General features: G+C 37.1%; 1 protein-coding gene across 8 annotated transcripts in view; it reads right to left on the bottom strand.

Moving 5' to 3' along the window:
- LOC149869368 (uncharacterized) overlaps positions 1-23,018 on the bottom strand; it is a 33,082-nt gene extending 10,064 nt beyond the window's left edge. The window contains exons 1-6 of one of the 8 annotated variants that reach the window (XR_016441465.1): positions 22,777-22,963; positions 21,922-22,666; positions 19,657-19,901; positions 16,085-16,274; positions 11,816-11,969; positions 8,342-8,498 (exon numbers count right to left, since the gene is read on the bottom strand). Coding sequence is in view for 4 of the 8 variants with exons in the window: in XM_090040210.1 (XP_089896336.1) it covers positions 7,517-7,751; positions 8,342-8,506; positions 16,085-16,274; positions 19,657-19,681 (615 nt within the window). In the remaining 4 variants the exon portion in view is untranslated. Of the gene's footprint in view, positions 1-6,129; positions 7,752-8,341; positions 8,507-11,815; positions 11,970-16,084; positions 16,275-19,656; positions 19,902-20,133; positions 20,257-21,777; positions 21,889-21,921; positions 22,667-22,776 lie in introns of those variants that run through there. The other 7 variants (XM_090040210.1, XR_016441463.1, XR_016441462.1 and 4 more) reach the window with 7 other exon arrangements.
- Positions 23,019-24,943: the final 1,925 nt, after the last annotated feature.

The following is a 24,943-nucleotide window of genomic DNA, read 5'->3' as shown; positions in this document are numbered from 1 at the left end:
AACTGACATTTATGGTACATTGGGATTAGGAGACTTGATTCAGTCATGCTAGTCATAAATTTAGAAACAAAACATATGTCCTTTTGCGTTCTGGACCCTGACTCTACTAAAAGGCACAATCCAATATTTAATGAAATCTCAAATATATTTACAGTCAACTCTAATAGAACAGTGGTTTCTTCATGGATAAAAGCACCCGTACCAAAAATGCAGAAGGAAGAGTCTTTGGCCTTCAGTAAGCAGGTATTGGCCAATGCAGCTTTTAGCATGATGATGTTACAGATGGCAATCAGTGAAAATTTCTTCCCGACTATTTTCTAAGAACAATTTTGGAAGAGACCAGGGCTAAATACAAACAGTCAAAAAGCCTGAATTGGGAATTGACCCAATCTTCACAGGTTTCTTTAATCTATGTAGAATGGACTGTTAACTAATCAAACTCAAGCTCACTCTTTGGTTGGAGAAGACAGGCAAATGCCTGCACCAGCTGAAGGCCAAAGGTGGTGATAAGAGAAGGCAGGGGCTCTTGCATGCCTCTCAGCATGCTGGGCATTACCAAAGGCACCCGAGTCCATAGATGAGGGAGGCATCCTTCATTGGCTGCCTGGAACATGCCCCCAAATCCCCTGCTACCCCCCACTGTACAGGATGGAAAAACGGAGCCCTCCCAACCCCCAGACTCAGGGCCAGCACAGCTGGGGAAAGCCTCCACCATGGGGGGGGGAGGATCCTGTCCCTGCCTGGTCAAACTGGTTGCACAGCCCTGCCCCCTGCAAGTCTCTGCCTCCGATTTGCAGGGGGGAGGAAGGAACAAAGCCCCCCATCCCAGTCTCACCCCCAAGCTGGGGTCCTCCATGATGGGGAAACCCATGCCATGGGAGCCTTCCCTATCCCCCTGCCTGGCTGGGCCAGGCTATCTAAACAGTTCTGTCCCCTATGAGTCTCTGCCTGTGACCCACAGGGCAGGGGGGTGGGGAACAAAGCCCCTGACCCTGGTCTCAGCTTCCCTGAGCTGGGGTCTGCCCAGCTGAGGGGAGCACTGTGCAGCAGGGTGGTTTCCCCTGCCCGCCCCCCCGCCCCACCAGGCTGGCTCCACAGAAGGAAAAACCAGGCCTTGCTGTCCAGCACAAACCCCACAGGCTGCTTGGGACGTCTGGCCTTCTACTAGTGCCAGGCTTTGGTGGAATCTGTTAGGTGGCTTGGGGGGGCTTGCAGTGGGTGACAAGGACAAGAGTGTTCCATAGAGGGAAGAACTGGGCCCCGCTGCCTGGCATGGGCCTCTCAAGCTTCCTGTGTCTTGCCAAAACCAGTGGCAGCCAGCAGGACACGCTGGATGGTCTGGGGGCTTGCATTGTGCAGGATACTTACTTCTATGGAGTGCTCCTATCCTTGCTGTCTGCAAGACTTTCAGACTTTCTGGCACATTTACCATCTGCCTGCTGATGCCAGGCTCTGGCAGGATGTACTGGGCAGCCCGGGAGGCCCACACCAGGCAGCAGGGCCTAATTCTTCTCTCTATGGAGTGCTCCCATCCCTGCTGCCCAGCACAGGCTGCCAAGGTCACCTGGCACATCCTACTGGAGCCTGTTACTAGCAGCAGCTTGCAAGATGTACCAGACAGCCCGGGGTCCTTGTGCTGCATAGTGGGACCACATCCTTCCTTCTATGGAGCTGGACCAGCTGGGTGGGGACAGGAGAACGCCCCCCCCTCCCCCGCCCCCATGGCATGGGCATCCTCCCCATCAGAGAAGACCTCAGTTTGGGGATCCAACATGGGGTGGGGGGGCTTTGTTCCTTCCCCCCATTTTGAGACAGAGACTCTCAGGGGACAGGGCTATCCAGCCAGACCTGCTGGCATGGGAGAGGAGAACACCGCATGGTTCAGGGCCCCACCCAGCTAGGCAGACCCCAAATTGGGGGAAGCCCAGGGCTAGGGCAGGGGGCTCCATTCCCCTACCTTACCCTGCACTGCTGTACTGGACTGACAGGTGCAGGCAGGAAACAGGGCTGGGGAGCAGAGGCTTTGCTGCCTTAGCTCTGAGACAGCCGGGAGGCAGTACCTGCCTGGTTCAGTCAGAGCTGTGGACTACTAGTGGAGGTTAGTTCACCTACCCTGCAAAGGGGGAGATTTGGAAGGAGCACAAAGCATCCTGGGGTGCCAGGGGACTGTGATTTAACTTGAGTTAGGAAGTGAACTTGAACAGAAGTTAAATAAACTGGTTTATTCTAAAATGATTAAATCTGATACTACACCTATCCAGGTCTATCTTAAACCAGGTTCTGCCATTTTTAAACCAGTTTGTGTGCACTGAATTTCTGTTCTGTTACAGATTTAGACAAGTTTCTGTTCATTTATACTGGTGTATGTGTAATTTCTATGCCTAGCCTAAGTGTCTGGAAATTAATGCAAAACAAAGCAAGAACAAGACATCTTCCTCACTTGAAATTTTTCTCTAAGTTCTTGTATACTATTCCTGGCTTTATCCCTCAAAGGACCAGAATATAAGATACTGTATAAAATTATGGGCACAAGGTCTTACAGATTTATGACAAGTTTAAAATGTGTTCCCTGAAGGCTGTTTATATCTTACTTTCAAAGTTTCAGTTCACGTCCATGAGCCAAGAAGCCCCCTGTATGCTGTCATCAGCTTCAGCAGGATGACATCATCAAGAGATTCTATTGCACTCTCTTCAGCTGCTGGCAGGAAAGCATTATTATAGGCAGACTAGGCTGTGCTGCCTGTATTTAACATTTAAATTATAAGACCCTGTTTTCTGTCGCTTATAACTTTGCCAAACTTTAACTGTTTGGGCTGAAATTCTTCATGCTGATTTTCCACTTCAGGCTGATTTTGGAATGTTGCAGCAAAAGTAGTTCAAGCTCTTTCCAAGAATGAAATGCTATTTATCCTATTTAAAGAAAAAAAGTCTTATAACCATTCAGCTAAAAATCTATTCTGCATCCATGCTTTGTAGCAGGGGCAGGAATTTGGGCAGAGGGGTATACTTTTTTTGCCTTATCTATGAAAATTTGACCAAATTTTGCCAAGATATGACTCTGAGAAATTGGTTTGCACGTGCTCAGTAGAAACTCTATATAGACACCCCTAAAGTTTCCCAGCTAAATTCTACAACACTTCCATCTGCACTAGGCATGCTCCATTCAAAAGGATTAAGGGATTAACAGCAGTTTCACTATCATTAACCAGCACAGAAGAGGAAACAGCCTGACTCAAATGCAGAGGGGACATAAATGGCAAATTTTAGCATAATGAACGCAACAGACAGAAACAAGATCCTGAGGTAGAATGAATATTTAGACTGGAGCTGGTGGTAGGGAGACTGGAACTGGCTAAACAAAAATTCTGGGGCTGATTCCCAGGGTGGGGTCGGGGAGAAGGAGAATTGAGACTGCATGTTGTAGAGGTGAAGAACTGCATCCTGTTTCGGGGGAGGGGGGATTTAATTTCTGAGCAAGGCAATGCAGATGAGCTGGGGTGTGAGGAGTGTACAAGAGAGGTGAGGTGGGTAGATGACTAAGCATCCTGGGTACCCTGAAAGTCTTTCAAGGCTGCTATGGGATGCCATGAAGTGTCAATACTGTTATATGTGCAAGCATGATTCACAAAAGAAACCCAGAGATTTCAAATAGGAATTCATAGTTATGAAACTATTCTGACCTGTTGTGGCCCTTCTGAGTTCTTTGCAACAGAAGAATGGCTCTATTTTTTTTTTTTGTAGTCAAAAATAACTAAGTGAAAATTAAGAACTGGCATTTTCCGAAGGGTGCCTTGAATCCTAATGGTTGAGAACCACTGCTCTAGGAGAATACTTGGTGGCTGAGACTCTGAATGGAAAAGCCAGTGGATTTACTAGACAGGAGGACCAGATTTTGATATGGATATGTTCAAAAATGTATGTGGTACCTACTTCCAAGGCATCTCATCATTCTCTAGTGCAGTGGCGGGCAAAATATGTCCTGTGGGCCAGATTCATCCCACCAAGCAATTCCATGCAGCCCACAGGGCTCCTCTGTAAGCCTTGGACCTCTTTGTCCCTCTGTAACTCAATGTGTCCCTGCAAGAGATTTGGTTCTGGTTGCTAAGAAACCCTCACCCCCCAGCTCCAGCATGCTCTGCCCCGCCCCAGTCCCATGCTAGGGGGTCCTAGAGACTAGAAGTCTCTGCCTGGAAGAGGCTTTTGCTGATGGCCCCATGGCTGTTTCCAGCCTCCCTCTGAGAGTGAGAATTCAGGTATGGGCTAGAGACTCCCACTGGAGAAAAGATGCAGGAGTGCCAAGAGCTATGTGCTATGGGGCTGGTTGGCCCTGCATGCTGCCACCATATGTGGCTGGGGACTGTGGTGGGAGTGCAGAAGCTGCACATAATGGGGCTGGGTAGGGCTGGCCCCACACCCTGCCATCATGTGTGGCCAGGGATTTGTGTGGGAGCACTATGGTGCCAGGCTGGGCTGGCCCCACATGTTGCCACCACTTCTGGTCAGGTACTCAGGTGGGAGTGGAGGAGCTGCATGTTATGGGGCTGGGTGGAGCTGCCCCACACCCTGCCAGCATGTGCAGCAGGGGATTAAGGCGGAAGCAGTATTGGGCTGGATGGGGCTAGCCCCACATGCTGCCAACATGTGCAGTCAGGGATTTGGGCAGAAGCAGTGTGTTATGGGCCTAGGTGGGGCTGCCTCCACTTGCTGCCACCAATTGCAACTTCAGTTACTTGCACACCCCAGGGACCCTGAAGACCTCTCCCCCCCACAAACACACACTCACACACCTCACCCCTCACCGTACCTCCAAACAACCCACACCCTCCCACAGCCCCCAGACACATTCCCGCCCCCACCATAATTCCCCACACACCCACACACTTTCACATCCTCACCCTTCCACCATAACCCCACACACACTTCCACACCCTCCACAATACCCCCAAACATACCTACACCCTCCCACATGCATTCCCATCACCCACCATTACCCCCCCCACACACACCCTCCCACAGTCCCCACCCCAACCAGACACCCCACACCCCTCCACATACAGGCAACCGATAGAGGGGCATGGGGGGCACATGCCCCCTTCGAGATTGGCCCCTAACTCAGCACCACTCAGGACATAGCTTTTTTTTCTGCACGGGCCAGCAGCATGTTGGAGGGGGCACTAAGTCATGGCACAGAAGTATAGGAGTGGATATGGGTGCCCCCAGGCCCACCCACAAATTGTGCTCCCCAGACTCAGGAGGCACCAATTATCCCTGCCTCCATACCAACACCCCCACTTTCCCCTACATCCCCCACCCACCATATCCACACTGCCCACCCCTGCACCCCACTACACACACACCTACTCCCAACTATACAACCTACATACACCTCCTTACCCCCTCCCCACAACATACAAAAGTAAGACTATTTTGAACTATTATGCAATCACCTCTAGATACACTATGCAAACATACATAAAACAGCACTTAAAAAAAATTAAAATAAGTTACAGTAGATGTTTTGGGTTTTTTTAGTATATGATTTGGATGTTGTTTTTACTGGTTTCAAGATGGCAGCACGCTCCCTCTCAAAGGGAGTACTTCTGGGGGCAAAGGGAGGAACTTCCAGTGGCAAAAGTCAGGGGTTAGGGGTAGGACTTCCAGTCCCAAGATGGCAGCCAGGGGCAGGATACTTTTCAAGGTGTGGGGCTACCCTTGCAGTCCTCAACAGCTCACCAAAACTCATTAAGAGCCTCTCCAGTTGAAATAATTACCTGCACCTACTCTAGTGACTAGTCCTACAGATGATGTCAACCCACTACTATTATCAGTTAAAACACTAATTCAAATGCAGGATAGGTCTTTATAGGTAAATGTTCCTACACTGATTATAAGCCACTAAAGTGCTAATATAATTTCACAAGATAATTTATTGTTTTAATTTTCAACTTTTCTTCCTCAAAATCTGGGTTACTGCAAAAAAAAATTAAAGGACCATGAAAATGGTAAAGTCAAGAACTTAAAATTTAGGAAATACCAAATTTAAAAATCACAGTGTTACCCTAATTTGGTCCCTTCGTATAGCTATTATGGCACAATCTTTAATCCTATAGTTGTATCATTTTTTTTTTCCACAAAGCCCATGCCTCGTTCAGGTACATAGAATGGATTGTGCTCATTTAATGAGCAGCTAATTCAATATTTTGTGTTATCCTCATTGATAAATGAGTGAACCCATACTTTATTTATTGCAGAGTATCCAAATCTTGCTTTGAAAATAGAATAATTAATGTTCTTCATAGGCTTTTCTAGCATGCTGATCACTGTAGTATTGAAGGGCTTTGGAAATATTAATGAATTCCTTTTCACATCATCAATGTGAGATAAGAGGGTGGCTATTCAATTTTACAGAGGGTGAGATGAAGCCAGAAGAGATTAAGGTGAAAGTCTTCTTTATTTAGGATGCCCATTCTGAGGCATCTAGGACCTGATTTTTCAGAGTAGTAGCATTACATAGTAGAGTTCCGTCAGATATTTTTGGCAAACATTACATTCACTGAAAAGTGCAGTTTTGGGGCAGCCAAAAGTATCCACAAATGTGAATCAAATTTTCTGAGCAGTTTCAGCCAAAATTAAGCTGGGAAAGTATTTCAGATTATAAAAACTCTTCATTTTGAAAATGTCAAAACAAACTTTTGAACACTTCTGAGATGTTTCATTTTGGGGCACTTGTAATAAATGCCAAAGAAACAAAGGGCTAGATTTGCACAAAACCAGAAGCAGCAGTAGTTCCCTTTTACCCAGTAGCCTAAAAGATAAAGCAATCATCTAGGTTTGATGAATTTCCATTCACACCATTTTAGGATGGGCTTCTCTCAGTTTCTTCTACTGATACTAATGCAATTTATAGGAACTTCTTAAATCTCATTGACCCAAACAGAGGGAATAACTCTATTGCCCAGTGTTTACAATACTCTCCTGGGGTGGGAGAAATGTGAGTTTAAATCTCCTTGGACAGGGAGATAATTGAATACAAGTCTCTCACAGAATGGTTGAGTGCTCCAACTACTGGACTTTGGGTTAAAGTCTTCTTCAGCAGTTTCAGGAATCTAGCTTGGTTCCTTTGCTTTAATAGCTAGTGTCCAAGTGCCCAAAAAGGAAATGATACATTTTAAATCAAGCATAATATTGTGTTCAACTTGAAATAAAATGTTTGGTCTTTTTTACTTTTGAAAAGGAAAAATATATTAGGTCAACTGATTTCCGCCTCTCCCCGCTCCTCATTCACACATATCATATTGTTTCGTTTAAAGCACAGCTCCCATTGACTTTAGTAGCAACTGAAAGGGCTCAGCATTTCTGTAAACCAGACCGGCGGGTCTCAAGTTGGGTACTCAAAATATGAGAAATACAAATGAGTTGGTCACCTGGGAAAGGTTGATTTAGGCGACCTGCACCACCTCAGATAGGAATACTGTGATGAGGCCAGTGCAGCATTCAAATACTTTAACCAAATACCTTAACCATAAAACCATCCCTTCCTTCCAAATGGTTCCTTGTTCCATGTAGTCATATTATTGGTCATATAATTAAATACTGGTTCATAATGAATAACAACAGGGGGCTGAATAAGGTTGTTGAGGCATCCTTTATTCTGGCTTTCCCTATCTGAGCGCTTCACTCTGCAACCATGATATTCTTTTAATGTAGTTCTGGATGCAATAGGCATGTAGGATGTTATTGGGAGGGGAAAGCTAAAAAAAAAAAAGAGTATATTTCCTTAGCCATAAAAGATTGCATATATAATAGTAGTGGAACTCTGTGGCATTTTCAGATTTTTGATAATTTGCCTAAGTTTAAAAAAGTAAATTGACTATTCACAGCTGGTAATATATACAATCATGAAGATATTAACCACAAAGTTTAAAAACTTTTCTTCAGTATTTTTAGAAAATCTATTTTTTCACTCAATATGGAGCTTCTTTCATTATACACTTTATTTCTTCATCATCTGGCTCAGCCCCATGTTGGAACTGCTCTCTGCTGTTAATTAGAGGTGACTATGATTTGATTAATCTCAAACATGTGTCATATATGCACAATATGGAAAACTAAATTCTATATTTTTTCCATTTGAAACATGCCTGAATTTCATGGAAAGAAGCCAAAATATTTTTTTTAAATGACTCAGGACCTAATCTTATCATGCTGAACAATATGGATGTGATCAAAATAAGACATTTTAATCCATTTGAAGTGTTAAAAGTTCATAGAAATATGCACTAATCATGTACAGTATTTCTCAATATAATACAAGCAGGCTTTCAAATGTAAGAATGCATACCATCTGAGCATCTTTCCTACGTGAATCTTAAAGTCTCCACCTCTGTTTCCATTTGTATGATGTACAGTTTCAGCCTGACAATTCGCTTTTGCTGGTTGTGTTGTTGGCACAGTTTCTGGTTTAACTTTTCTTGCAGACAGTCCCCACTTCTTCAAACCTGTGGAGCTAGCAAACACATAATGAATTTCAATTCTTTGCACCTTATTCCATATTCCATCTACATCTCACTCCTTCAAAGTGCAGAACATTCAGGCTCAAATTAGCAAAATCCATAAGCATGTTTGCAAAATTTAAGAATGTAAATAGGCCCATGTACTTGAAAAGGACCACTTCTGGGCTAAAAGCAAGCTTACAGTTACTAATACACATGCAGCCTTTTTGTAAAGGGAACTTTCACTTGCAGAACAATATATGTGCTTAACTTTGAACACATTATTAAGTGTTTTGCTGAACCAAAGCTGAAACATTAAGCCTCTTGCAAAATCAATCCTATAGGGACAAAAGTCAAAAAACATTTTATGCTAAAGTAATTCAAATGTTATTATGAAATTTCCCCCCAAATATCAAAGAAGTCCAAATATCGAAGAAATATTAACTGAAGTTCTGTGAAAATTTTCATTCAACCATTCAAGCATGATTATTCTAAGGAAGTTAAATAGAACAACTGTAATGAAGGGAAACAACAATGCTTTTATTTGCTAGCTTTAATTCTTTAAATGTTGAAATTTTTTTATTAGTATTATTATCCAGCCTCCAGTAGTAAGTGAAATATAATTTTAATTAATTTTTCCTACAGCTGTTTACAAATCAATAACTGTAATCATCCCAAAGGAAAAAATATGCTGTATGGTCCTCCAGGTTCCTAATGAATGCAAATAAGCTGACCTTTCTCTGACAGCTATGAATATTGTTTCACAATTTTACCATTAAAATTGCTGTAATCAGCAATTCATACTGCAAATATGGAGCCAATAATAGTTGTAAATAACTATTCATTACAGCAAAGCAGAATGCAGATTTACACTCGTATATAGAGAAGAAACTTTATGCATGCTTTCAGGGCCCTATTCAGCTGGACATATTTTGCTGAGTAAGGTCCTTAAACAGTACTTTAGTATACACTTCAATAACATAAAAAAAATTAAATAATATTTTACGTCTTTAAAATACTCTAGCTGTAATACTTTTGATATTTTTTCTTGCTTTTGTTTAGGAAGTTAAAAATGTGGATAACAAAATGACATTGAGATCATGTAATTTTGCCTTTTGCTAAGAAATATCTTTTGTCTTAGTAACACAACAAACATATTAATAAAAAAAAGATTCCATTGAGAAATCATCATTACTCTGCACTCAAAGAGGGTCAATAGTCAAACAGACTATTTCTTATGCTGCATCATAACGGGCATATGAATCGAAACAACAGGTAAAGCAATACCTGTTGCCATACCTAGACTCCATACCTCCAAATACTTATTTCTATGTTATTTTTAAAGTTAAAATTGAAGAGGAGGTGGAATTCTGGGCACTGGGAAAGAAATCATCATAGTTTTCCAGAAAATGTTTGCAGTGTCTAAAAAATATCTTACTAATCAGAATGCATAAATCACAAGAGTGATTCTTATGGTAAACATATGATTACAGATATATTGCATTCATGAAATGGTAATAGGATTCAGAAAATGGTACACTAAAAATGTATTAAATACTTTTGTTTTATGGATATAAATTATTGCATTTTAATAAATAGACTTCCTAATATTTTTATAAAGCTTTTTCCTATATTGTCATATTTTGTAAGACCTGAATGTTTGATTTAATGAGCTTTAAGTGGTTCGAGGAAAATAAACTGTAGTGAAGCTCAGCTAATGTATAGTGTACATATGACATATGTGCTGTGTTTTAACTGAGCTAAACAATCTTTTCTTGATGACATTCCTTCAAGATCTCTACTTTCATACTTGTAATTCTTTCATGTTCAGAATGAATCCCTGCTACATCTCACTCAATATTGATCTTTAAGGCATTTCTCCCAATCCTTTCCCCAGTGTGGTCACTGAACAGTATAAAAGTTCAATAGGAAGATCAGCTGCTCATCCACTTTTTGCTAAAGCAATTTGTATTATGGATTTATTTTAGCAGTCTACAGTGGCAGTTGCTGTTTTTACTATTTAAATGCTTTGATTATCTGACCTTGCTTACTTTATCTTTTTAAGTGCTGTGTATGGGCTTTAAGGTTGATCAATAAATGGGGATTCCTCCACCACATTATGTTGAAATCAATCCCGATTCAGACTATTTGTATTTCACTCTTATGAATCAATCTATCTTTCTTAATTTTATATTCTATTTTCTTAAATAATTTGGGCTTGTGATTGCAATGCTCAGTGTCCAGTGTATTTCCAATGAAATCAATGCAACCTCACCCAAACTGCTTCTGGGAGAGAATACATGTTTGCAGGATCAGATCACATACCAGTGACAGTTTTCGCATGTATTTTATTTATTGTTTCATTAGTTTTGGATAATGCTTATACCAGATGTACTGTGTAACACTGTAAACTAAAATCCTCAGTTTATTTTTTCTCATTTTTACAAATGCTATCAAACATGCAATTGGGTCATGAACATTTTAATCTCAAACTATACTTTAGCATAAGCACTATATCAGACATTTGATCTGCTATTTGGTTTCCTTTCAGTAGTATAGCTAAAATAACTGAGCTGCCTGGTTTTCAACTGTACAGTGGTAACCCTTAAATCTCGTCAATTGGATTAGATAACCAAACAAGTCTATGCAGTTAGAGAATGTCATTATTTCACTATTCAAGGCATTTCCCATAAGAGGCATACACTATATATTACTGTAGATAAAAATGTTAAGTTTATTGTTTAAGTTTAATAACTTAAATGTAAAAACTTCAGTAAAATGGCTTTACATGGATATACAGAGATAAAATAGTCAGAGAAAGTTAAATAAAAAAGTCTGACAATAAAGTATATGCCTTATCTGTCTAGTTCTCAGAACTTCTTGGGTTATCTGGCATATAAAATGTACTATGTGATTTAAAGTGTGATATAAGCCTAATATCTCCACAAGAATGTCCAACCCCCCCCCATTATCTAACCGAGTATGCCTCCTCCCCACAAAAAAATGACTCAGAGATTGAATTAATATAGTGTGAATGCCAAACACCTTACTTATTACCAAAAGCTTTTTAAAAAGAACGCAAAACTTAACTTTTTAAACTCATTAGTGGTCTATGGCAGTTATATTCATCTTGAACATCATCTAATTAAGATAAAATTAAAATACTGCAAATACATGTGAGTAGATAGATATATGTATGGGCTGCAACAGGAACACCCACTGGCATAAGTGTTTACATAGCTGGGGCCCCAAAAAACAGTCACAGTGTGATGATGCTGTGCTGAATTTGCTCTAAATACTTTTTCAAACACAAACAAACTTACCTGTTGTTTTAAATCCTTTACTTATTACTTGGTTGATGCCAGCACTCTCTCAAGATTCATCCAAGTCTGCTGGACATAGGGCATTACTTGAATGTTTTGCTGTTGTTCTAGCTTTGATGCTATAAACTCTAATTTGAGTTTTTCAAGCATTTCTCTGAATTTGAAAGAAAATATGTATTATTTTACTTTAGGTTAGACTTAAAGGCCAAGCAAGGTTAATAAGGTTAACATTTTGTAATGCTTGAGAACATTTATGTCCCAATATTAGCCACTATAGGGCAGTTGGTGCTGTCATTGTTTGGAGGTAATGGTGAAATGAATGCATTTATTAATAAAATGAATACAGAGAAGGCAAATTAATATAAGAAACCCTGAAGAGAAAAGTATGGGCTTGATTCTGGGGTGGACTAATATGCCATAGCTCCAATGATGCAACAGGATCTGGCTTCTTCCTGTAATTTACCTACATATTTACATGAAGACAAAATAAGTTTCCAAATGAATGCAAGCTAGCATATAAAGTTGGTGATAGCAATCAGTCATTAAATTCAATTAAGGAGAAATCTGATGATCAGGGTTTTCCCTGAAAGTTATTAACAAGTCAATGTATCCACGTAAGTAGGGGAAAGGACCTATGTACAGAATATTAATACACTTACAATATAGTCAGTATGCAACATTTCTTTCAATGGGCAAAAATACAATTTTTTATGTTGAGTTTGTTAAAATGTGCAACAACTGTTGGTGAGGTTTGCCTTGTTAAGAATTCCATACATTTATTTTTTTGTTTAATAGCCACAAATAACTGCATTAAAATATTTGTCCTATTGAAGTCAATAGGGGTTTTGTCAATAACTTCTCTCAGGAACAAATTTCACCCATGAAAGCAAGATATTTTCTCTTGAGTATTCATTTTAGGTTTTCAGTGCTAAAGTTCCTTTTTTTCCTTTTAAAATTGTAATAGAGAAAAAGATGGATATAGGATATTATGGGGCAATTAATTTTTAACAGTTTTTTATTCCCCCCAAATATAAGTTTCCAGTAAGTAATTTAAGGGAAAGGAGGGGGGAGTATAAAGTAATTATTACAAAATAGTTATGCACATTATATTTTATTGTAGTAGCAGAAAGGAAATTTAGAACAAAAGATTATGCAGGAAGTTATGCATCTCTACAGAACACAGCCCTGAAAGAGACAAGTCCATACTGTTTTCCTCAAGTGGGAAAATGTTAAGAGAGAAGAATCCAAGTTTCATGATGCAGCAGCACAAAGCTAGGAAGTGAAAATTATGTTGCAGCCGAGTCTTGAAAATATGACTGTAAAAGTTAATCAATAAAATGTCTATTCCTGTCTATTCACTAGGGGCCCCAGCTGCATAGCTTCACACAATCGATACTACAAATTATTACGATTTCCAGGTTCCCACTGGACATTCCGAACAAATCTTTCAAGTGTAACAGGCTTACATTGTGGGGTTTTTTGTTTTGTTTTGTTTTTTTTTACTTTAGTTTTAGTTCATCCAGAATAAGTAAATAACAAAACAAAGCCTGTGACTTCTAACAAATTTCAATTATTTCCCTCTGACTACATGTTTTAAAGGTTTTACACAATCCACGCTCTAACATTTCAGAAAACATTTTAACTATCCTGCACTTCTATTCTTATGAACTAATGGCAACACTGGACCTTTTACTATCTCATCTTATGCCATCAGTTATTATTATCACTGCTAGGAATAATAATATAATTTATGGTTTTGCAACAAGGAAAAAAACCCATTCAGAAATAGACTCTAGCTTTTACAGATCCTAACAACAGTTATGGTATAACACTACAGTAAAACAAGACCAAAAAAATGTGTGTAGCTTTCACCCATCAAGCTATATTGCATTGCCTTTTCCTCAGTTGTCCCTTTGCTTAACCACATTCACTCAGAAAGCAGAAAGACAGGCAAATACAAGGACTGCATGAGTTTCTCTAAATCAGCAGCAAGGGGATGCTGCATTACAACTCATGCTGTACCCTTCATAAAGACTGAGCACAACCTATATGACATTTCAAGTCCTACAAACCCATGGGAGAGAGACCCATTGTCCTTTCTGCCTTCTTGGGAACAGAACGTAGCATCATCAGATCAAGTATTAAACTGTCCATCATGACTATTTTTTAATATGTGTATCGAAATCTTATTATAAACAGAAACCTTAATGTTTAAGCATGTCTGAATTTTGGGAAGGGAGTATTAGTTTTCATTTACTTTATTAGACTAATCCTAGCAAAAATATGAATCCTTGAATACATTTGTATAAAAATAAAGGCTCAGGTTCAACATATACTTCTCTCTGCATATTTCTGCATTAAGAAGTCATAGTATTTTTATAAAAGTGATGATGTGACAACTAAGAGATTCAAACATAATTTTATCCCATACAGAGAGATAAAAGATGTTGCAAGGGGAAAATAAAGCTAACAAAATATTTCTCGGACTCTACGATCAAGTTAAAAAGCAGCTTTGATCTGATCACACAGCACACAACACAAAATAAAGTCCGTTTGTGGATAAAATTAATGAGGATATTTTAATAATGTTAATTTGGCTTTCTATTCCACCATTAATAGATTTCATGATATGCAACAAGTTTTAAAAAAATTCTTTTTTTTTTTCCATCTATACTTTCGTCACATTACTAAATCAGCTGCTTCTGGGGGCCTCAACCTCTCTTTATACAACCCCCATTCAGCCATTTAGATGGGCATTAGAACCCTTTGTTAAGGTTGTATACCTGTTATTTTCCTGGAAGTACTACAGGTGATATACCATGTGGTTTTGGCAACTGAAAAGGACAAGTTCAAAATGGATGAATAAATCCACTGTGGCAAAAGATCTGAAATTGGTTAGTAAAGCAAGCATATGTTGCTATCCACCATTGAAAAACACTTGTAATGTCCTTAGGGATGCAACCACAAGTTGAGAACCACTGGCATTTTTTATTTAAAGAAATTAAGATACATTTCTCAAAGCCTGTGCTTTTCCATGAAGTTTGCTCAATTTCCAAAAGACAAATTAACTTAAAGTATATGAACTACAGGAAGGTTGAATATTCAATGTGTAAGAATTAATTACACAAAACTTAAATAATTATAGCATTATCCTGACACTTTTAACCATTTAAAGGAAATGAACCATATAGTGATTTTAAAAGGACAGAGCTCACTGATACTAAATTTAACAAATCTGCTATCAAGGAAATGATTATTTGAGATATTCCTTGATGCTTGCAAGAAATCTAAGAATTTAAAGATTCAGCTAATCACTATATTAATAGGGGTCTTTTTTATGTAGTACAGCTATCTTGCAGAGAGTCTTGAGCTGTGCTCTACGATATTACAGGACAGGTTGGTTGCCTGTTTTGTCTAGTGATTACTCAATATAAGAAAACTCCAGTGAGTAGAATGTAACTGTTTACAATACATATATAAGACAAAAGCAATCAGTTCACATGCCATTCGCATCACATTCTAAATCTTGAAAAATAGGAAATCAATTTGTGACTCATAAATATGGAAATGCATTTTTAAAGTTTTCCTAATATATTTTAGCAATAATACCAAATCCTGAAGGTAAGTACTTCTGCATTCCAATCTTAGGGCAAATATGTAGTCAAACAAAACCTAAACTTGCCCATGAGAACAGAGAATAATTACAAACAGTAAACTTTTATAAATGTACAGTATACAAAAAAGATCTTTATCTTATTTTAGCACCCTTATACGTGCCTCGCTGCTGTGACTAGAAGTTCAAACACTAAATTTTCTTTAATTTAGTAGCGTCTTGCTTAGAGGCAGCTTCTTTAACAAAAAAGAAAGACAATAAGAGCCAGATGTAACCTTTGGTCTCTAAAAAGAGGAAGAAGAGAAATGCCATTGGCAGATAGGCACTATATAAATAAAATGTATAATTTTTCTTTAAGGCTAGATCTTTTAAAAAAATTTCTAAACAAGTAAAACAGATAGCTGTTAGATAATAGTATGCTGGGGTGGGGGCAGGTTTCGACCCTTACAGTTTTGGTAAAGTGAAAAAAAATATTTTACAACAGACATTAATCAAATAGTTAGATTTAATAGTTTATTCCATAAATTAGCAGAAGACATTTACACCATACCTTACCTGAAGTAAATGATTAATAAAGTACGTATCAAAAAGAATTACTGTTGACTTTAATGTCTTGTGTTAAAACTTTCTGAAATACTAAAAAAGCAGTAACTCACTTGTAATCATTAATTTCTTCTTCAGAAGCTATAATATGTTCTCTCAGGGTCTTCAGCTCTGTCTGTGATTTTCTACTGTTCTGTTCTTGGCGAACTGTTTCTGCTATTTGCTCACTTAGCTTCTCTTGAGTTGCTTTCAAGCTGGATTCCATTAGACAAAGTTTTTCATCTTGACTGGCAAGTTCTTGGGCTGAAAGATAAAAAAAAAACCACATTACATTTAAAGACCAAGTGTAGATTATATTTTTGTTTTAAATGTAATGCAGTGCAAATCTCTATAAGATCTAGATAAATATTTGTTTTCAGAAGAAGAGCTTCACTCATTTCCCAGGTCTTTAACAAAACAATTAAACACAAATAAATTAAGATATGACTCCAGTATCTTGAAATGCATTTCCAGAAATTCTTATAAAGATACTTTGTCTAAATTTTCACAAAATATTGAAACTGCTATCACATCCCATTACATATTCAGGCATTTGGTGTTTGTCTCAGTCTCAAACATACAGCTTTTGATAAACACTTCATAATGTAATTTAATCAAGTATTCATTATAACTTTTTCATAGATTACATTATCTTGCCCCACAAACAACATGTATGCAATTTAAACTGAAAATCTTCTTTCACTGCATTTTTTAAAGAATAATACAATGTACACAGTATAAATACATTCTTTTCCAAGGTCATCCAATAGATGGCACTCTTTCATTAGACCAAAACAAACCATAACAGTATGCTTCCAGCGCTCAGAAAAATAAGTGATTTAAGACAAAGACATTTTTCCTTTGTTCTTTGTTGACCATATTGCCAAAAGATATATGTACATGGGGTTTAATTTAAATATTTGCCCCTTAGCACATACATATACACATATGTAGCTGTATTTTTATATCATTCCATAATATATGGCTACAGAGATATATAAACATTCAGTTTCCAAATTTAAGGTACAGTGATATTAAACTGATTATTGGAACAAGTGTGTTGCAATGAAGTGTACTTTCTAAGAAAAGCAGGCCTATACCTAATGCACATTTCAAAGGTTCCGAACACTGATACCAAGAAGAAACACATTAAAGTAATTTTAGCCACAACAGCTGTAAGAATCGAACACTGAAGCTCACATTATCACGAATAGACAATGTTTTTCTTTTAATGATCCTAGTATAATGTTGAACGGGAGGTGTTTCAGTGAAGTTGGAAACTAGGGCTTTTTGTCATATATAAATAGTACCCTTTACAGAAAGTACAGTACACTATTAAAATAAGTCTATGTTTACCGCTAGCCTTTGAAATCAAACAACGCTGCCCAGATGAACAGGATCTAAATACAGACATCTGATTTACCACTACATAATTATGTATGATTCTGAACATCCAGAAGATCAGTTTCTTTAAATAAGGAGAAAACATGCTTTGCTTTTTCAGTAACATAAAAAAGATTCAAATAAATTCCTTCCTACACAAATAATTCAGTAGCCACCATTTCTATAACTTAAAATTGCTATATATTAACTGGTTAAATTTGTGCCTCAAGAAAAGCATGCTGCTAACCTGAACAGCTAAATATTTAACAAGGAGCATGTATCACCCACAGCTCATCTTTATTAAATCTCCAATACATCTGAATATCTGTGAACAAAAGAGTTAACTGTTTAATAATTTCAACATGTATTAAAATATGAACAAAATCCAATAAACAACTTAAAACAAGTTTACTTTCAAAAGCTGAAATGAACCCTTTGGGCAAAAATTATTTTATTGTAGAGAAGCTTTAGCTGCCTTCATTCAATCAGAAATATAAATTATATTGCTAAATAACATTTTTGGTATAACTAATTTAGGAGCAAATCCTGTGAGCATACAGAGAGATAACTTTAATCATTTATATGGGTTTCATTAAAATCAATCTGACTATTTGGGAGTAAAGTTAATTAACTGAATATTCACAGGATTGGGCACCAAATATCTGGAAGTTGAAAATTTCTAAGTATCTTAAATGCATTTCTTCTTTCCTTTATTTAAAACTTTGCCATTTTAAGTTCTAGGTAATATATAGAGAATATAAAACTTAGAATATCAAAGATTTTCCATTGAAGTCGCACAGTTTACAAGGTTGAAATAAAACTACAATACAGTTACCTGCACCATTTAGAAATACATTGTTTAAATGTTTTCAAAAGTTTGTAAAATTGACCTGGGAATATACAATTTACTAAGTCAAGACAAAGGTAACCTGCAACCAGTCCTTATTTTTATAGTTTTGAATAGTAAACAGATGAAGCTGTGTATATTTCTGAAGTGGCATGCCCACTCAAAATGACAACATGGATGTATTTATCACAATTCTTAATAATTAACTTGAATTCACAAGGTACTGGTAAAAAAGGGTTAAATTATTTTAAGTTTACCTATGCCTTGGACCTGAGCCTTGGTTGATCCCAAGCCAGAGGCGCTAGCAGCTGCATGCTTTATTTACAATCCCTTTGTCAGACTTACAACTGCCCCAGGCTATAACATAGTGTACCTAATGTTCAAACTGGCAGGTAATCTTATGTCAAACATACTTCTTTGATTTAAAGTGATCAATAGATTCTTGTAAAGAGGTAATTTCTCTGATGTTTCCACCTTGCCTTTCTTACAGGTGATTCACACAAAAGCCTGCTTATATGATGTACGAACAATAAACAGAAAGCTATAATCATGTTTTTTCAGATGTTTCCGGTGCACAACGATTTTGGATCAATACCCTGTGTAATACAATTATCTGCAATGATCTGGTTGTATTGAAAAAGAATTTGCAGCAGACCTCTAGGGGGTTTTATCCAGAAACACGTATCTGGCAATGTTGTGAATAGTGGAAGAGAAAATTAAGGGGTTGACACAGGCTGTCTATTATGTTCCAAATGACTTCATTAATATTTTATTTGGTAAAAGTAATGTATTTCCAAACTTTATGAAGCCATGTCTCCAAAATATTAATAATGCCATCTCCTTATTGAATTTATTTATTTTGAAAAATAGTTCTGAAATCTCTACTGCGAGGTCTAAAGGTACTGGTCAAAAATAATTTAAAGCAGATTACTAGCCATTGTTGAATGGCTGCTTGCCTTGTAAACCTACTATTCTGACTGAACTTTATTTTGGCTCTGCAGGTACTATCCTTATAAGAAAAACCTTAACATCTTCAATTTATCAGTATGTTACTGGTAAAGCTGTGGATCAACCACAGCAGTTCTAAAAAACAGTCACCTAAACAATAGCATTGTTACCAAACTTGTTAGGTTCAAATTATAATTTGTATAGCCAGTGAATGAGTAGGCACTCTGTCACACAAATGGATGTTTTTAACCTATTTTCTACATATACCCTACAATAGGCGTAAAGAATTAAGTTGTTACTTTAGCTTTGATAAAGTTGTTGTCTACAGATGTCAATTTGCCCTAAAGCAGCACAAGAAACCTTTTATTTGATTACTGTACTCATATGGCTATATGATTGAGAATTTGATCATATTAGACTGTGCCAAATTCACATTTCAGTAATATTACTATTTTTGTACGTTATTACCTGTCTCTGTACTGCTTATGTACATCCTGCAGTTCCTGATTTAGCTGCTGTATCTCAGTTCTCAGTATGACGGTTTCTCTTTCCTTCTGATTCTTTTCTTTCTGTGTGTCCTGGATACTTGCTTTCAGTTTCTTGACCACACTGTCAAGGTGCTCCACCTCAGTCACTTTTGCTTTGATACCTTCCCTTGCCTGCAGGAGATCAGCCTCCGACTTTCTTAGAAGGTCATCTCTTTTGCGTATTGCCTGTGAAGACAAAAAGCATTCCAATAGTGCCTTTTATGATGTACTTTTTATACTGCATCCTGCTATTTTGAGCTATAGGATACATGAGATTATACAGCACCTCATTAGCAACTGGGTCAAGTACCCATGTCTCTTCCAGGATCAAAAAGTTAACAGGGACTTTAAATTTTAAAAAAGCCTGTTGAAGAAAAGATTCAACATTACAATAAATACATCATTAATCAATACTTACAAGTTCAAAGGCAAAGAAAAAATATTCCACATAATTCTAAGAGAAAGGGTAAAGGCGTACTTTGATCTAAATAAATGTTTTTAAAAGTGAGGCAAAAAAAAGATTTTATGAATATAAAAAGATATTTAACCTCTTGGTGCCAATGGCTACAGTGCTCTTTCAGCTGGCGCTAAAGCAAACCACTGTAGGTTAAATGAGCATAGAGGGAAATCCCAAAGCCGCAGACATAAAGGTTCTATCCCAATTTTCATTACCACTTGAACTTATTGTCTCTAGAAAAGACATTTGACATTTTAATTTTGTTTGCCTAGCATTATTTTAAAATGGCATGTAGAAAAATTGGATTTTACATTTTGAAGGTCAGAAACACTTTAATATAAAAAAATAGTGTTGCGGTTTTAAATTTTGCATATGTAATTTTTAAGAACATACTCCAAATTTATTGGCTTAAGTTTCATGTCAATCACTATTGAGTAATTCATGAGTGACTGTGCTTTATTGGCTTCATGCCACACCTTGATTCTCTATCATGCTCCATCATGCTTCTTTTAATCTGAATATTTAGTACTCTTTCATGTCTTAATTACAGCAAATTGCGTACAGTTGGCACCATTTCTTGAAATTAATCCCAGAGTACTTTGTTTCTGTCAAGCACAGTCAAAGCCTTAGAGAATCATAGTAAATGTTATTGCAGATCTAAATTTAAATGACTGTCTATGTATTTAACTTAAGCCTTTAATTATTCGTGCTGTACTGTTTTTGGTTCAAATGTTAACATTCTTCATTGAGAATGTAAAATTGCTTTAGACAGCTTGAAACCTGCAATGTTAACATGACAACAATTATTTGTATTAACATATTTTTTCAGGTGTGTAAAACTTAATAGACAGTGTATTATATCTTGCCACAGTTATAAGGTCCCATTTCACTCTGTTGCTTCAGTAAATAATAAAAAGGATCTAAATACAGGGAAATATTGCTGTGGCTTTTAGCCCATTTAACAACCAAATATTGTTAAATTTAAACAAATCAGCATTGCTTCCTCACTAGTGAGACTTTGAACTGTTTAGCTAAGAAACAATAAACCATTACATTTTTCTATAAATTCAGTCGTAGAAAATTAGGAGCCTTTTTACTTCAGTTATAACAGTCAGTTTAACAATTATAAAAGTATACAAAAATCTTAATGAAGGCCTAAATGCTCTCACTGGACATTTAAATGCAATTAAATATTGTTCTAGAAATTTCCAAAACAATGATAATGATATCCGTCTATTTTATATTTCAACAATATTGATATTAAGTCAATAATAAAAAGTAACCCTTTTTCACCTTATATGCTTTATCACATAGGAAGCAGTCACAGACTGATGTGAGAAAAAAACACCTAAAAATGGGGCCTTTGTACCTTTCTTCCATGGAATCAGGAATATTAGGTAGGTTTCTGACATTGAAAACAACTATGAATGGGATTTTCTGTTAAAACTGGCAAATACATTTTCTAAAATCTGTGCAGACATAACAGAAGAAATCATACTACTGTATTCAGTTTATTCTTATCGGCATGCATTTTGACAGAATTGTTATCAGAAATGCTAACATATCTTGAATTTAGAGACAAACACCAGAGAAATATGTACTTACAAAATTTGTGATAAAGTATTTTTTCCTCTAGAATTCATAACAAATATGTATGAAATACTGTATACCCAGCTCCTTCACATTCTCTTGTGCAATGTGATTTTTAAAGAGATAGCTGTTTTGCTCATTCTCATAGCAAGAGCATACCTGATCTTTTTGACTACAAAGTTTCCTGGCATCTGTAAGGTCCTTTCAAGCTGTGTTATCTGCTGTTCTAGCTGAGCAAGTTCCACTTTGTGTTTCTGCTGGGAAGCTATTACATCCAGATGCAATGACTGTAAAGTCTTTTCCAGCTTTTCAATTTCAAGAACAGATTTCTTCTGTTGGTCAAGTACATTAGCAGCTTCAGCTTTTTGTTCCTGTATGATCCACTCACATTCTTCAACTTTAGAAGATTGTTCATTGTATTGATTTTTCACCATCGCAAGCTCTTGTTTAAGATTAGAAATTATTGTGCATTATACCAGATGTCCCAATTCAGTTAGCTACCATTTTAGAAACATGTATGTAGTCCTTTTTTCCGAATTGCAAAAGTTGACAGTGTGGTTTTTAGACATTTTTCAGGGAATATGAATATTTAAAAAATATATTTTTATTTGAGAAAATTCCCATTCATAATAATAAAAATCAGTACTACCCTTGTTCATCACCTATTAACAAAAAGTTAGATAAGGCTGTTATGCTTTACATCCATAGTTTAATTGCTCGCATCAGAGTAACTTAAAACCAATCATTTACACTGTAAGCTTGCTACTAGATATTAGTTAACCTTCGGTAAAGACTCAGGGTGGGCAGCTTGTGCATCAAACTCTTCACTGGAATGTCCATGAGTAGATTGGTATTCTGAAAAATCAGACTTCAGTTGAAATATGGCTCTCTCTTTTTCAGAAATCTTTAAAAAGAACACAACAGATTTTCATATATATGCTAGATAAGGTAAAGATAAACCATTCATAAAAAACAGATAAAAATCAAAATGTATTTTTAATACAGTAAAAATACCTCATTTTGAAGACAGCCAGTATCATTTCTGAGTTTTGAATTATTTTTCCATGTTCCATTCTTTTTTTTTTTTTTGGCTTGCTTTTTGTTTTTGGGGTGTTTTTTTTAAGATCCTCTCGTGTGGGATGCAGCTCTTCTGTTATCTGTCAGTTATGTCATCAATTGTCTCAATCTCGTTACACTTTTCTTTATACTTAAACTGCAGGTTCATTATTTCAGCTCCAAGGAGGTGAATGACTTCATCTTACTCAACAATCTGTCCAACCAACATCTTTAGTAATGATATAATGCATAAAATATACTTTTGTTAAAATGAGATTAATAGCAGCCAGGTAACCACATATAAGAATATTTGCGACTCTTGCATTATGCTATCTATCCTTCCTCCTAATCAAACTATTTGGCTACTATACATATAAATTAGATTTGAGATGTCCCAGTTGTGGGGCTTCATACATAGGAAATCATTTTTATTTCTCTAAACATTCAGTGATTTAATGTTTAGTCACAGGATTTTTTTTTCATTTATTGTGTTTGTCTTTTGGATTAAATATTAAAGTTGTTTTCCTAGTTTTTTTCCTCAGAGTAAGCAATAATTTTCCTGCTTCAAATATTACACATCAGAGAACTAAAATAAAATATCAAGCTAGAGAGATGGTTAGGATAAATACTTTACCTAAACTTTACTGATGTATTAGAGAGAAGCCCATCACAGCTTCACAGTTAAGTCTCAGTTCTGTTTGACACTTAAAACAGAGATTCTTCCTCTTTGTTATGTATATAAAAGTACAACATAGCCTCTCTAAATCTACAGCACCTGCTCTGTGTACAGAATGATTTTTTTTCATAATTTGTAAGTAATTCTGTTTATCAGTTTATTTAACACCAAGACTTTTTAGAAATTTAAACTTTATATTAGTCTGTTTTGTCTTAACTATTCTTAATAAATAATATTATAGACATTCCAAACCTTCCATACATTTCAAATTAATTGAAATTCTGTCTATAAGCTACACTGAAGTTTAAAGATAATTTATTAACACTACCGCATCTAATAGTTATGATTATACACAGGATCAGGTCAACATCTCACATAACCTTAAATGGGGTTATTGTGACATTAAATGTAACTCAAACAATCACAATCCTTTCCCTAAAGCTAACTTGCATACAATAATTCTGTTGACTGCAATGAGTTAGCAGTATCAGGGAAACAACATATGTCAAGAGCTCTTGGAATAATTCTCAGTAAAGCTCTGAGGTTATGTCTCTATGTTTTAGCCCACATCCAGAGTTGCAGAAATAGTTATACTGATTCTGATGCAGAGACAGTGAGCATGTCTATATGCTGTTTTACACCATATATACAGACCTTATAGGGATGGTACCAGCAGATTAGCTTTGGCTAACCTGAGTTGCCGTTAAGGCTATTCAGAAATCTCAGCGTTCGTTAAGATTCAGTAAGAGGTCTACAAAAAATGTTAAAAGTTCGTGGCAAATGTTTTGAAATATAATTTGGACTTGTTGATTTTTTTTAAATGGCTATCATCAAGCTTAAATTTGACATCTAAAGCCTTATGCTGGAAAACAAATTAGGCTGCTAACATTTACAAGACATAGTTGATATGCAAACAATACATCCATGAGCTTGGCATCAAAATCTGAATGAACTAATTCTCTTTCAGTTTAAGAACAAAAAATGATAAGAAACTCACCATGGTTTTAAACACCGCACCCAGTCTAGATGTCAGAGGATCACTTTAAGATGCCTACACCTAGACTGGGAGTCAACACATGCAGCAGTTGCTGCTCCTGGGAGTAGCACGTACATCCATTTTCACCACTTCTGAGACCCACATAGGGAAACTGGAGTAAATAACCAAGAGTAGGGAGAGAGGCAAGGTGGAATCAGGGGGACTGACAGGTCTATGGGGGGTGGGGGGTTGGCAGGTCTGGGTGAGGGGAGAGGTTGGTGGGTTGTCCAGTTGGGGGAGTGGTCAGGGGGCTAAAAAGAGCCCAGTCAGTGTTGGGGAGAATGTATGATCACAGCACCAAGGCTGGGGTGAGCTGCTGTGCTTCCCCAGCTCCAGGGCTGCAATGTGAACATGTTCAGATGTTCGGGAGATCAGGTTAATCCTCTCCTAGATTGGGTTAACCCAGGGGTTCT

This window comes from Crocodylus siamensis, chromosome 3 (genome assembly GCF_052110815.1).
Source record: "Crocodylus siamensis isolate JL-2025a chromosome 3, ASM5211081v1, whole genome shotgun sequence".
Taxonomy (NCBI): domain Eukaryota; kingdom Metazoa; phylum Chordata; order Crocodylia; family Crocodylidae; genus Crocodylus; species Crocodylus siamensis.
Note: the sequence above shows the minus strand (reverse complement) of the source record. Positions and strands in the feature narration are given on the sequence as shown.